Source organism: Equus asinus, chromosome 11 (genome assembly GCF_041296235.1).
Source record: "Equus asinus isolate D_3611 breed Donkey chromosome 11, EquAss-T2T_v2, whole genome shotgun sequence".
Classification (NCBI taxonomy): domain Eukaryota; kingdom Metazoa; phylum Chordata; class Mammalia; order Perissodactyla; family Equidae; genus Equus; species Equus asinus.
Window position 1 is genome coordinate 25,801,099 of NC_091800.1, and position 14,673 is coordinate 25,815,771.

The following is a 14,673-nucleotide window of genomic DNA, read 5'->3' on the forward strand; positions in this document are numbered from 1 at the left end:
TATATCTTCTTTAGAGAAATGTCTATTCAAGTCCTTAGCTTTTTTTTTTTTAAAGGATTGTTTACCTTTTTGTTGTTGAGTTATGAGTTCCTTATTATTCTGGATACTGGACACTGATCATGTATATGGTTTGCAAATATTTTCTCCCATTCTGTGTGTTGTCTTTTCACTCTTTTAAAAATTGTTCCGTTGAGGTCATATTGGCTTATAGCATTGTGTAAATTTCATTTTATATATACATTATATATATCTGTTTCTGTATAGACTGCATTGTGTTCACCACCAATAGTCTAGTTTTTATCTGTCACTATACATATCTGCCCCTTTACCCCTTTCGTTTTCCCCTCACCCCCTTCCTTCTAGGAATCACTAATCTTCCCTTTATCCATGTATTTGTTTATCTTCCACATATGGGTGAAATCATACTGTGTTTGTCTTTCTCTGTCTGGTTTATTTTGCTTAACATAATACCCTCAAGGTCCATCCGTGTTGTCACAAATGGGACGATTTTGTCTTTTTTTTATGGCTGAGTAGTATTCCATTGTGTGTGTATATACATATATATATATATATATATATATATATATATCTCACATCTTCTTTATTCATTCACCTGTTGATTTTGACTATTGTGAATAATGCTGCATGAACATAGGGATGCATAAATCTCTTTTAATTGTTGATTTTATGTTCTTTAGATAAATACCTGGTACTGGGATAGCTGGAACATATGGTATTTCTACTTTTAATTTTTTGAGAAATCTCCATACTGTTTTCCATAGTGCCTGCACCCGTTTGCATTCCCACCAGCAGTGTATTATGGTTCCCTTTTCTCCACATCCTCTCCAACATTTGTTATTTCTTCTCTTGTTACTTATAGCCTTCTGATGGTGTGAGGTGATATCTCAATGTAGTTTTGATTTGTATTTCCCTAATAATTAGTGATGTGTCTGTGCCTTTTCATGTGCCTATTGGCCATCTTTATATCTTCTTTGGAAAAATGTCTGTTCATATCTTCTGCCCATTTTCTGATTGGGTTGTTTGTCTTTTTGTTGTTGAGTTGCCAGCCATCTGTATTATCTTCTTTGGAGAAATATCTGTTCAGATCCTCAGTTCCTTTTTTAATCTGATTGATTTTTTTGTTGTTGAGTTGTATGAGTTCTTTATATATTTCAGATATTAAAACCTTATCAGATGCATGATTTGCAAATACCTTCTCCCAATCAGTAGGTTACCTCTTTGCTTTGTCCATGGTTTCCTTTGCTTTGAAGAAGCTCTTTAGTTTGATGTAGCATCATTTGTTTATTTTTTCTTTTGTTTCCCTTGCCTGAGGAGACATATCCAAAAGGTATTGCTAGGATTAATGTCAAAAAGTGTACTGCCTATGTTTTCTCCTAGGAGTTTTACGGTTTCAGGTCTTACATTCAAGTCTATAATCCATTTTGAGTTAATTTTTGTGTATGGTGTAGTGGTCTACTTTCATTCTTTTGCATATGGCTGTCCAGTTTTCCCAACACCATTGATCAAAGAGACTTTCCTTTTTCCATTGTATGTTCTTGGCTCCTTTGCTGAAAGTTAGCTGTCCATAGACGCATGGGTTTATTTCTGGGCTGTCAATTCTGTTCCATTGATCTGTGTGTCTGTTTTTCTGCCAGTACCATGTTGTTTTGATTCCTATAGCTTTCTAGTATATTTTGAAATCAGGGATTGTGATACCTCTAGCTTTGTTCTTTTTTTCTCAGGATTGCTTTGGCTATTCAGGGTCTTTTGTTGTTCCGTGTAAATTTTAGGATTCTTTGTTCTGTTTCCATGAGGAATGTCATTAGGATTCTGATTGGGATTGCACTGAATCTATAGATGGCTTTAGGTAATATGGACATGTCAACTATGTTAATGCTTCCAATATGTGAGCATGGAATACCTTTCCATGTCTTTTTGTTGTCTTCGATTTCTTTCAATAATGTATTCTAGTTTTCAATGAATAGGTCTTTCATCTCCTTGGTTAAATTTATTCCTAGATATTTTATTTTTTTTGTTGTAATTGTAAATTGGATTGTATTTTTGACTTCTCTTTCTGCTTTTGTTATTAGGATATAGAAATGCAACTGATTTTTGTATGTTGATTGGGTACCTTGCAATTTGCTGTAGTTGTAGATTATTTCTAGTCTTCCAGTGGATCCTTTAGGGTTTTCTATATTTGGAATCATGTCATCCACAAACGGTAGAGTTTTACTTCTTCCTTTCCAATTTCCCTTTTGTTTCTTTTACTTGCCTAATTGCTCTGGTTAAAACTTCCAGTACTATATTGAATAAGAGTGGTGAGAGAGGGCACCCTTGTCTTGTTCCTGTTCTCATAGGAATGGCTTTCAGTTTTTATCATTAAATAGGATGTTGGCTGCGACTTGTGATATATACTCTTTATTATGTTGACGGACATTATTTCCATACCCATTTTGTTGAGAGTTTTTATCATAAATGGATGTTGGATCTTGTCAAATGCTTTCTCTGCATCTGTTTAAGTGATCATGTGAGTTTTATTCCTCATTTTGTTAATGTGGTGTCACATTGATTGATTTGCAGACATTGAACTATCCCTGCATCCCTGGAATAAATCCCACTTGATCATGGTGTATGACCCTTTTAAAGTATTGTTGTGGGGCCGGCTCCGTGGCCAAGTGGTTAAGTTCACACACTCCACTTCAGTGGCCCAGGGTTTCGCTGGTTCAGATCCTGGGTGCCGACATGGCACCGCTCATCAGGCCACACTGAGGCAGCGTCCCACATGCCACAACTAGAAGGGCCCACAACAAAAAATATATACAACTATGTACTGGGGGGATTTGGGGAGAAAAAGCAGAAAAGAAAAAATAAAGATTGGCAACAGTTATTAGCTCAGGTGCCAATCTTTAAAAAAAAAGAAAAAGTTGTATTTGATTTACTGGTATTTTGTTGAGGATTTTTGCATCTATGTCTGTCAGCAATATTGGCCCATAATTTTCGTTTTTTGTTGTTTTTGTTTAGTTTTGATATCAAGGTAATGTTGGCCTTGTAGAATGAGTTAGGAAGCATCTCATCCTCTTCAATATTTCAGAAGAGTTTGAGAAGCACAGGTATTAAATCTTTGAATGTTTGGTGGAATTCACCAGAGAAGCCACCTGGTCCTGGACTTTTGTTTTGGGGGAGCTTTTGATTATTGTTTCAATCTTTTTACTTGTGATTGATCTATTCAGATTCTCTATTTCTTCTCGATTCAGTTTTGGGAAGTTGTATGATTCTAAGAATTTATCCATTTCTTCTAGGTTATCCAATTTGTTGACCAATAGCTTCTCATAGTATTCTCTTATAATCCTTTGTATTTCTTTGGTATCTCTTGTAATTTCTCCTCTTTTACTTCTGATTTTATTTGTTGAGTCTCCTCTCTTTTTTTCTTAGTGAGTCTGGCAAAGGATTTGTCAATTTTGTTTATCTTTTCAAAGAACCAGCTCTTAGTTTCATTGATCCTTTCTATTGTTTGTCTCTATCATTTATTTCTGCTCTGATTTTTATTATTTCCCTCCTTATTACTGACTTTGGCTTTGTTTTTTCTTCTTTTTCTAATTCTCTTAGGTGTAGTTTAAGATTACTTATCTGAGATTTTTCTTGTTTGTTCAGGTAGGCCTGTATTGCTATAAATTTCCCTCTTAGTACTGCTTTTGTTGCATCTCATAAGAGTTGATATGCTGTATTTTCATTTTCATTTGTCTCCAGCTATCTTTTGATTTCTCCTTTGATTTCTTCATTGAGCCAGTAGTTATTCAGCAGCATGTTGCTTAGTCTCCACATGTTTGTAACTTTCCCAGCTTTTTTCCTGTAATTGATTTCTAGTTTCATAGCCTTGTGATTAGAAAAGATGCTTGATATGATTTCAGTCTTCTTAAGTTTATTGAGGCTTGCCTTGTTTCCCAACATATGATCTGTTTTTCACAGTGTTCCATGTGCACTTGAGAAGAATGTATATTCTTCAGTTTTTGGATACAATGTTCTATATATATCTATTAAGTCTATCTGGTCCAGTGTTTCATTTAAGGCCACTGTTTCCATGTTGACTTTCTCTCTGAATGATCTATTCATTGATATAAGTCAGATGTTGAGATCCCCTACTATTATTGTGTTGCTGTCAATTTCTCACTTTAGGTCTGCTGATAGTTGCTTTATTTACTGTGGTGTTCCTGTGTTAGGTGCATATATATTGATAAGTGTTATGTCTTCTTGGTGGAATGTCCCTTTTATCATAATATAAGACCCCTCTTTGTCTCTCGTTGTCTTTTTTATCTTGAAGTCTGCTTTGGCTGATGTAAGTGTGGCAACACCTACTTTCTTTTGGTTGCCATTTGCTTGGAGTACCATCTTCCATCCCTTCACTTGGAGCCTGTGTTTGTCTTTAGAGTTCAGATGTGTTTCCTGGAGGCAGCATATTGTTGAGTCTTGTTTTTTAATCTATCCAACAACTCTGTGTCTTTTGATTGGTGAATTCAATCCATTTGCATTTAGAGTGATTATTGATATATAAGGGCTGAATACTGCCATTGTCTTTTCTTGTTTTCTGGTTGTTCTATATTTCCATTGTTTCTTTTCCCTTGTATTTCTGACTGCCATTTTGGTTTTGTAGTTTTCTGTGATGGTTTTCTCATTATTTATGATTTGTGACTCTGCTCTGATTTTTTGTTTTGTGGTTACCATGAGGTTTGTATAAAAGATCTCATAGGGTCTGGCCCCGTGGCCGAGTGGTTAAGTTCGCACGCTCCGGTGCAGGCGGCCCAGTGTTTCGTTAGTTCAAATCCTGGGCGCGGACATGGCACTGCTCATCAAACCACGCTGAGGCAGCGTCCCGCATGCCACAACTAGAAGGACCCACAACGAAGAATACACAACTATGTACCGGGGGGCTTTGGGGAGAAAAAGGAAAAAATAAAATCTTTAAAAAATAAAAATAAAAATAAAAATATCTCATAGATGAGATAGTACATTTTCTGATAGCCTCTTCTCTGCCTTTACCCAAGCAGGTTCCATCTCTTTCTTCTTCCCCTTCTATGTTTTTTATGTCACAAATTATTCTTTTTTGTATTGTGAGTTGGTGACTAAATTGAAGTGTTTATAGTTGTTTTTGTTTTTTTTTAAAGATTTTTTTTTTTTCCTTTTTCTCCCCAAAGCCCCCCGGTACATAGTTGTATATTCTTCGTTGTGGGTCCTTCTAGTTGTGGCATGTGGGACGCTGCCTCAGCGTGGTTTGATGAGCAGTGCCATGTCCGCACCCAGGATTCAAACCAACGAAACACTGGGCCGCCTACAGCGGAGCATGCGAACTTATCCACTTGGCCATGGGGCCAGCCCCTATAGTTGTTTTTGATGCTTTCTTTCCCTGTATGTTTTATGTTATAATTGTTTGCTAACGTATTCTGATAGAGAACTGCAATTTTCTGATTTTGTCTGTCTATTTATCTCCATGCTCAAGGCCTTGTAAACCTTTGCCGTTTTGTTTCAGGTAAGAGGGCTCCCTTCATCATTTTTCTGTAAGGCAGGTATAGTGGTGGTGAACTCCCTCAGCTTTTATTTATCTGGGAAAGCTTTTATTTCTCCATCATATCTGAAGGATAATTTCACCAAATAGAGTATTCTTGGCTGATGGTTTTTGTCTTTCAGAATTTTGAATATATCATTCCATTCTCTCCTAGCCTGTAATGTTTTTGCTGAGAAATGCACTGAAAACCTGATGGGAGTTCTTTTGTAGGTTATTTTCTTCTCTCTTGCTGCCTTTAATATTTTTTCTTTGTCATTGACTTTTGACAGTTTTAGTAATATATACCTCAGAGGTCTTTTTGCATTGATGTAATTAGGAGTTCTGTTGGCTTCATGTACTTGTATGTCCAGTTCCTTCCCCAGTTTTGGGAAGTTCTCAGATATTATTTCTTTGAACAAGCTCTCTGCTCATTTCCCCCACTCTTCTCCCTCTGGGATACCTATGTTACTTTTCCTAACTGAGTTGGATATTTCTCGAAGAATTTCCTCATTTTTTTAGAAATCTTAGTTCTCGGTCCTCCTCCACCTAAAGCATTTCTAGGTTTCTATCTTTGAGATCACTAATTCTCTCTTCCATGAGGTCTGCTCTATTTTTTATGATTTCTACATAATTTTTTTTATCTCATTAGCTGTGTTCTTCATATCCAGAATTTCCATTTGGTTTTTTTTTAGAGTATTTTTTTCTCTTTGGTGAAGTATTCCTTCTGTTCATTAATTTTATTCTTGAGCTCAATGAACTGTCTGAGTTTTCTTGTAACTCGTTGAGTTTCTTTATGACCTCGATTTTGAATTTTCTGTCAGTTGAATTGTAATCTTCTGTGACTTAAGGTTTGGTTTCTGGAGAATTGTCATTTTCCTTCTACTCTGCAGTGTTGCTGTAGTTCTTCATGGTGTTTGATGAATTGATCCTCTGCTGGCGCGTTTGTGGTAGTAATCACCTTTTCTTTTCTGGGTACCACCTTGGTTACTTTGGTTCTGGTCACCTGGGTCTTGTGTTCCTCCACTGGCTCTCCACAGGCTCAGATGCTGCTGTCCCATGCACCACCTGTGCTGTTGTTCCCAAGTTGTCTTGGGGTGCTGGTTGCACCGCTGCCAGGGGTGCTTGCTTCATGGGTGTCACTGTCACTGATGGGGGCCTAGGGACCCAGGGACTTGTATACAGGCCCCACTGCTTGTGGAGCTGGTGTCAGGGTTGCAGCCACTGGGGGCTAGTTCATTGGTTCTGCTATGGTTCCTGTTGCTTCTGGTTGTAGCTTCCACCTGCAGTCACTGAGGGGGGACAGGGCTGTTTCTCCTGTTCTCACTCCATCTGCTCATAGTTGTGCTGGTTGGGCTGCTCTGCATTCTTGTGGGCTTCACATGGGCTGGGCTGCTGCTGCTCTCTGATAGCAGGTCCACTGCTCTGATGGGGTGCCTTCACACAGACTGAACCACCACCACTCAACAGGGATCATTCACACAGGCAGGGCCAGTGTGGCACAGTGGGTGCTCCTGCAGGCCAGGCTACAGCTGCTCCACAAGCATTTGCATTGGCCCACTGTGTGAGGATCTGCAACCTGGATCACTGACACCAGGGAGCGGGAGGGGCCAGGGGCTGCCCCCTAGTTTCACTGCTTCCTGGGGGGAGTTCAGTCCACCTTTAGATGTATAGATGCATGGATCTCTCAGCTGTCCTGTTGTGCTGTGCAGGGAATCCTCTGTTATTAATGGATGTACATTCAGTTGTAACTTAGAAAGGAGAGACAAAGGGAACAACTTATTCTGCCATGATGCTGACATCTGTCTTCACTCTCTTGATACAAAAAAGTTTTCAATTTTGATGTTCATTTTATCTACTTTTTCTTTTGTTGCTCATGTTTTTTGTGTCATAGCTAAGAAATGCTTGCCAAATCCAGTCTTGAAGATGTACCCCTGTATTTTCCTTTAAAAGTCTCCTTAGCCCTTATATTTAGATCTTTGATCAATTTTGAGTTAATTTTTGTTTATGGTGTGAGGTAAGATTCCAGCTTCATTCTTTTGCATGTGAATATCAGGTTGTCACATATTGAGTGTTTTTATCATGAAAAGATGTTGGATTTTGTCACATACTTTTTCTGCATCAACTGAAATGATCATGTGGTTTTCCTTCATTGTGATAATGTAATATGTTAGTTTCCTAGAGCTGCCATAACAAAGTACCATAGACTGAGTGGCTTAAAACAACAGAAAGTTATTTTCTTACAGTTATAGAGACTAGAAATCCAAGATCAAGGTATCAGAGGGTTGGTTCCTTTGGGAAGCTTTCAGGGAGAATCTGTCCTATGCCATTCTCCTCCTTCTGGTGGTTGCCAGCAATCCTTGGCATTCTTTGGCTTATAGGTACGTAACTCCAATCTCTGTCTCTTTCTTCACATGGTGTTTTCCTTTGCATGTCTTCTCTATGTCCAAATTTCAATCTTCTTATAAGGGTACTAGTCATTGGATTAAGGCTCATCCTGATCCAGTATGTCCTCATCCTAATTTCATTGCATCCATAAAGCCTCTATTTCCAAATGAAGTCACATTCACAGGTACCAAACATTAGGACTTGAACGTTCATCTTTTGAGGAGACACAATTCAACCCAGTACATGTGGTGTATTACATTGATTGATTTTATTATGTTGAACCACCCTTGTATTTCTGGAACAAATCCCGCTTGGTCATGGCATATAATCCTATTAATATGATGCTGGACTCAGTTTGCTTGTATTTTGTTGAGTATTTTTGCATCTTCATTCATAAAGGATGTTTGTCTGTAGTTATCTTGTGATATCTTTGTCTGGCTTCAGTATCAGTGTAATGCTGGCCTCATAGAATGAGTTAGAAAGTGTTCCATTCCCTTATTTTTTGGAGGAATTTGAAAAGGATTGGTGTTAATTCTTTAAAAGTTTGTAGAATTTATCAGTGAAGTCATCTGGTCTTGGGCTTTTCTTTGTTGGGAGGTTTTTGATTACCACTTCAGTCTCCTTAGAGTAATAAAAACAAGATTATGAGAGAATACTAGGAATAATTGTATATCAACAAATTAGATAACCTAGATGAAATGGACAAATCCCTAGGAATACACAAACTACCAAACTGACTCAAGAAGAAATAGAAAATCTGATTCATAGACTAGCTCTCATGTCTCCTCCACCATGAGCCCTTCTTGTTCCAAACTCAGAAATCTAATGTTATCTCCACCTCCTTTGACCCTTCACAGCCTTTCATTCCCCTCCCAGAGGTCCTTAACATTCTTGTGTAGTTTTCTCCTTCCCTTTCTTGCTGGGCTGGAGGAACGTTGAGGGCTCAACCTTGTCGCCCTCACTGTCCGTATAAGTGATCCTTGTCCATAATGTGTTCAGTGTAGAGTTGTGCACTATTGGAAGTAGGGGATGGGGAGGCAGTGGGTGGAGGGGCTGGTGGTGGTAAACACCTAGCCCTTTTGAGGAGTCAGGAGCCCAGGAACTATATAGCAGTCAGATACCTTTTTTTGTTTTTTTGCTTTGTTTTGTTCTTCTGAATCTTTTTTTTTTTTTTTTATTGAGGTAACATTGGTTTATACCATTATATAAATTTCAGGTGTACATCATTACATTTTGATTTCTGTGTAGATTACATCATGTTCACCACCCAAAGACTAACTGCCATCCATTTCCATACTCATGTGCCCAGTCACCCCTTTTGCTCTCCTCCCTCTCCCCTTCCCCTCTGATAGCCACCAGTCTAATCTCTGCCTCTGTGTTTCTTTGTTGTTGTTGTTGTTATCTTCTATTTATGAGTGAGATCATATGATATTTGACTTTCTTCCTCTCACTTATTTCCCTTAGCATAATACTCTCAAGGTCCAGCTGTTGTCGCAAATGGCAAGATTTCATCTTTTTTTATGGCTGAGTAGTATTCCATTGTGTGTGTTTACCACATCTTCTTTATCCATTTGTCCCTTGATGGACACTTAGGTTGTTTCCAAGTTTTGGCTATTTTGAATAATGCTGCAATGAACATAGGGGTGCATATATCTTTATGCATTCATGTTTTCATGTTCTTGGATGAATGTCCAGCAGTGGAGCAGCTGGATCATATGGTAGTTCTATTCTTAATTTTCTGAGGAATCTCCATACTGTTTTCCATAGTGGCTGCACCATTTTGCACTCCCACCAGCAGTGTATGAGAATTCCCTTTTCTCCACATCCTCTCCAGCACTTGTTATTTCCTGTCATGTTTATTATAGCCATTCTGATGGGTATGAGGTGATATCTCATTATAGTTTTGATTGCATTTCCCTAATAGTGATGTCAAATATCTTTTCATGTGCCTGTTGGCCATCTATATATCTTCTTTGGAAACAATCTTTGTTCATATCTTTTGCCCATTTTTTAATTGGATTTTTTGTTTCATTGTTGTTGAGATGTATGAGTTCTTTATATATTTTGGATATTAACCCCTTATCAGATACATAGTTTGCAAATATATTCTTCCAATTGTTAGGTTGTCTTTTCATTTTGTTGATGGTTTCCTTTGCTGTTTAGAAGCTTTTTAGTTTGATATAGTCCCTTTGGTTATTTTTTTCTATTGTTTCCTTTGCCTGGTCAGACATAGTATTTGAAAATATGCTGCTAAGACCAATGTCAAAGAGTGTACTACCTGTGTTTTCTTCTAGAAGATTTATGGTTTCAGGTCTTACATTCAAGTCTTTAACCCATTTTGAGTTAATTTTTGTGTATGGTGTAAGATGAAGCAGATACTTTTATCTGTATTCTGGTCATGTTGTCGTATATGTCACATCTAACTAGGTAGTGTGTCCACTGCAAAATATTACACCAGTCAGTATTATAGTTTTGAGTTAGTGTCCTATTATTATAGTTGTTGCTGTCTTTTATAGTGTAGCTGAGTTATTAATCCAGGCTTGTGGTTTCAACTAGGATCTTTGTGGAACTTCATACAGATACAGAATGCCCAACCTCTACCCCAGACCTGCTGAGTTCGAATCTCTGGGAAGTGGGGCCTGGGCGATTGTAAATTTTAAAGCTCCACATATATAAGAGAAGAAAACATTGGTGCCCTCCGGGGAGAGGCACCTTTGTCCTTTTAGAAATTTGAGCCGGATGAATATGCTACCTGTTCAAAAAAATAAATTATAAAAAAGTAAGCACAATCAAATACTATGTGTTGTTTATGTTTACATATATATGTAGGAGGAGGGAAAGGATAAAAATGTGCCTGGGATGGTAGCACGCTGCTCAGGGGAGCGGGGAGAGATGGAGGGTCAGACTTTGGCTCTCTTTGTAATGTCTTAATTCTTTAGAAAGAGAGATTTGAAGTAAAATGGCAAAATGTGTTTAATTTGTGGGTGAGTATACTGGTGTCTGTTATGTTATTTTCTGTTTGAAAGATTGTATAGTTAAAAACACATACATATTTGAAATTAAAGCAAAGTAAAAGTGAAAAATATTTATAGATATCTCTGATGTGCTTCTGGCTCGCTACCAAGGAAGTAGATATGGGTGAGGAATTAGTGATTTTCCTCCATAAGGAAGTTTAATCCCGGGCTTTCATACAAGTAACACGTGAAACACGAGTGAGGTCCACGTTGTCCCTGGCGTGTGTTCCTTGTGCCAGGTGTTTGTTTCTTATGTTTCAGGTATTTGTGGCCAGTCCTCACAAAACTCAGCCTATTGTGGAGATTCTATTAAAAAATCAACCCAAACTCATTGAGTTTCTGAGCAGCTTCCAAAAAGAAAGGACGGACGATGAGCAGTTCACCGACGAGAAGAACTACTTGATCAAACAGATTCGTGACTTGAAGAAAACAGCCCCTTGAAGGCCACCCAGTCCCTGCCACTGTCGCCGTCTCATCTGTTCAGTTTGTACAAGTGTCATTTCACAAAGGAATTGTTCTGGGGAAGGCTTTGGAGGTGCCTATTTTTTCTCAATTCATTGTTCAAGGTAGATGGAATATAAACATTTGAATGAAAAAATAATTAACCTAGAATAATATATTCACTTAAATCAAGTCTGTGATTATGTGAAATCAGAGCCATTGTATTAGACATGGAGAAAAGCAGTTTTAACCTTTTGTTGACCAAAGGCAACAGGGCTGTGGACTTGCAGACCTGAGCCCTCAGTCCCCGTGAGCCACCAAGTAGGAGCCCAAATGATGGACGTCACTGCGTCCTCAAAGAGGGTTAAGTTCTCAGAGGAGAGCTGGGCACGGGGGCAAGAGCTGAGAACCCGTCTTGCCTGTCTGCACTTAGATTTCTCGAGGCACTGGAAGATCTGAGCAAATAAGGTTCCTGTTTTCAGTCATTACACATTCTTGTTCCCTGCTTATCTTTTGACTGTACTTGGTGGTTCCCAACTTCCTAGGGAGTCGATGCCCACCTCCCGCTCAGCCCTCCTTTCTGCTGACTGTCCCACATTCCATCCCAGGAGATCTCCTCAGCACGCCTGACTCATGGTGCGTGCATGCACGCACACACACGCACATGCACCTGCAGACGCAGCTCCAACCTGCAGTTGGGTTAGCATGGAACCAAGTACAAATAAGATGGATTAGCAGGGGTCACGGGGGCCTAGAGGTGTATGACGTGCTCACTTGAGAACTTGGAACAGATAGTGGTTAAGAACCGTAGCTCCAGCTGTAGTCACTGCTGTTTCACACTGCCTTCTCTAGGGTTAGAGACTGTGTGGGATATTTCATTCATAATTATCATCATGGGGAAGACTTTGTGGTGGTGAAAGTGCATTTTAGAGTAGGAATCATTACGTTGGGACGCCCAGCATGTACACCACCACAGGTCCAGAGGGTTGCACAGGTCTTTAGACCACTTTTATATATAAGAGAACATTGCTGCTGGAAGGGCAAATGATGAAATGCATGGAGAAATTCTCAAACAACTAACACTGTTTTTCAGTTTATTTTCTAATTAGCTCTCACTTTAATTTTCCATCAAAGTCTTCAGTGAAAAGGTAGAAAACCTATAAAACTTTGGTCCCAAGTATTGTCTTGCATACTAGGATGATTAAGGAGTTAATCTGAGGGCTTTAAAAAAGGCGTAGAACCACAACAACAGAAGTCATGATTTGTTCAGACATCGTGTATAAAATGGAATTTTAAAGCTATATTCACAAGACATTAAAGTGCAGTTATTAATCTGTATTTTGTCAAAATTCTGTTTCCAAATCATGAGCTGTTGCCTTCCATAAGGACCCCCCCCTCTGTACAGGATTGGGTGCTGTGTTCTTCAGTCCGACATGTCTCCGATCAGAGAAGGAAAGACCCCTCTCCAGGCTCAGTGCCCTCTGTAAATTTTGCATCTGAAGAATTACCTGGCAGGGCTTCATCCTTCTTGGCTGGGGCACAGGGTCATGTTTTCTGTGCCCACGTGAATCCCAAGGCAGATGGTGTGGGACCTGTGGGACCTGTGGGACCTTCTCGTGGCAGCTCTAGCCAGGGCTGGCATGGGGTGTCAGCCAACAGCCCATCTGATGATCTTCATTCTTCAGCCACTGAAGTCAGATTCTTTTTATAACATTCCCTGACAGTCCAGAGTCTCTTAGAATTTGACTTTTCTGGTTTTGCTTATTTGATTAAAAGAGAAGAGTGTAAATATTAAAAAACGAAGGCGCAGTAACCACTGGAAATTTGTTTAGTTCCTTAAAACTGTTCCACAACATCATGGGACACATGTTTTCTATTGGAAATCAAGGCCTGTTATAATTCTTTTTTAATAAATAAAACATATTTTATTTCCTCTGGGCTTGAATTAGCTCGTTCCTAGCAACCTCTTATCCTAGTTTAGTCCCTGCACACAGAAAACTAGAGGCTGAGAGGCAATAAATGAAGTAGCTGGGGTTTTGTTGTGATACAAATTTGTAAACTATTAACATGAGAGGGGGAGCAAGAAGCTCACAGTCAAAATATGTTTGCACAAAATTCACTGTAAATATTGTGAGAATTGAATTCGGAAAAGGTCGTATTTAATAAGCTATTTCAAAAGCACACATTGAAATAGAGACTGACTAAATAAAAAGGTGCCACATACTCTGGTGGGTCTCATTCCTCTGCGTGTCCTGTGTCTGTGCTCTTGTCACCTCTCCAAACAGGGAAGGCCCCAGGCGAAGGGTCGGTGTGGAGCCTCTGGGGTCAGGCTGCCCAGAGCTCCATGCCGACTTCTCCGTGCGCTCTGCTGTCCAAGTGCTGCTCCCTGGCAGGCACCAAATATACACATCACCTTACTGATGCCTCACCACGGCCCAGGTCATTCTTGTTTTATATTTGAGATAACTGAGGCTATCCCAGTTTAACTCTCCCAGACAGTGTGGGCTAGACCCAGGATGCAAACCCACAGTGGCCTGAGGCCAAACTCCTGCTCTTCTGCCCCTTTCATCCTCAAGGCTGTGAGCTCAGGAAGGTCCAGGGTGTCGGGAATTGCTTTGTGCCCTCCCCCACCACGGCCTCGAAGGCCCCCGGGGGGTGTTAAGATCCTAGAGTGAAGCCCGCAGGGGTTGAGATCATAATGTTCTTGGATGAGGCTCTCGCCTAAAGCCAGGCGTCTGCCCAAGTGTTAGGATTGCCCTTGGAGAAAACGCCGAGTGGCACACGGCCCTTGCACAACTGTTCTTGGCTGCCAGCCTCCACGGGGTCTCGTCCTTGGAGGGCTCTGGGGAGGGCGGGTAGCCGTCCAAAGCCTGTCGCCACCTACACTGGTTTGTCTGTATGGGACGCAGCTGCTCGGAGCCATAGAGCGCTCTGGAAATTACACAAGACCTGAAAGTGATTGTAATAATCTGAAGGAAAATGAAATTGAAAAATCACTAGAATTCTTTTTAATATGAAAAGATAGTTGTTTCAAAATAGATTTACAGATCTTTCTAATCTACTATATTAGAAGAGATTAAGATTTTACATCTTTTACTTTTTTCTGTTTTATCCAAAAGACTATTGTACGTACAGTGTGAAGAATCACCATCTTTTCATCCATGTTCTTTCAGGAAGGTTTGGGATATTGTGGGAGGGCCTATATTTGCATAAATGTCTGAAACATAGAGAGACCTTGAAAAGGTAGACATGGTCTTCCTAAGAAGATTGAAAAGATTGAAGTGAACAACGACGTAA

At 39.5% G+C, this 14,673-nt stretch overlaps 1 protein-coding gene across 16 annotated transcripts in view; it reads left to right on the forward strand.

Moving 5' to 3' along the window:
• The window catches only part of CAB39L (calcium binding protein 39 like), a 148,127-nt gene extending 134,528 nt beyond the window's left edge, over positions 1-13,599 (forward strand). For all 16 annotated transcript variants that reach the window (XM_014838938.3, XM_014838939.3, XM_014838937.3 and 13 more), the window contains one exon: positions 11,197-13,599. In XM_014838938.3, coding sequence (XP_014694424.1) covers positions 11,197-11,376 — 180 coding nt within the window. In that variant the 3' untranslated portion in view covers positions 11,377-13,599. The remainder of the gene's footprint in view (positions 1-11,196) is intronic.
• Positions 13,600-14,673: the final 1,074 nt, after the last annotated feature.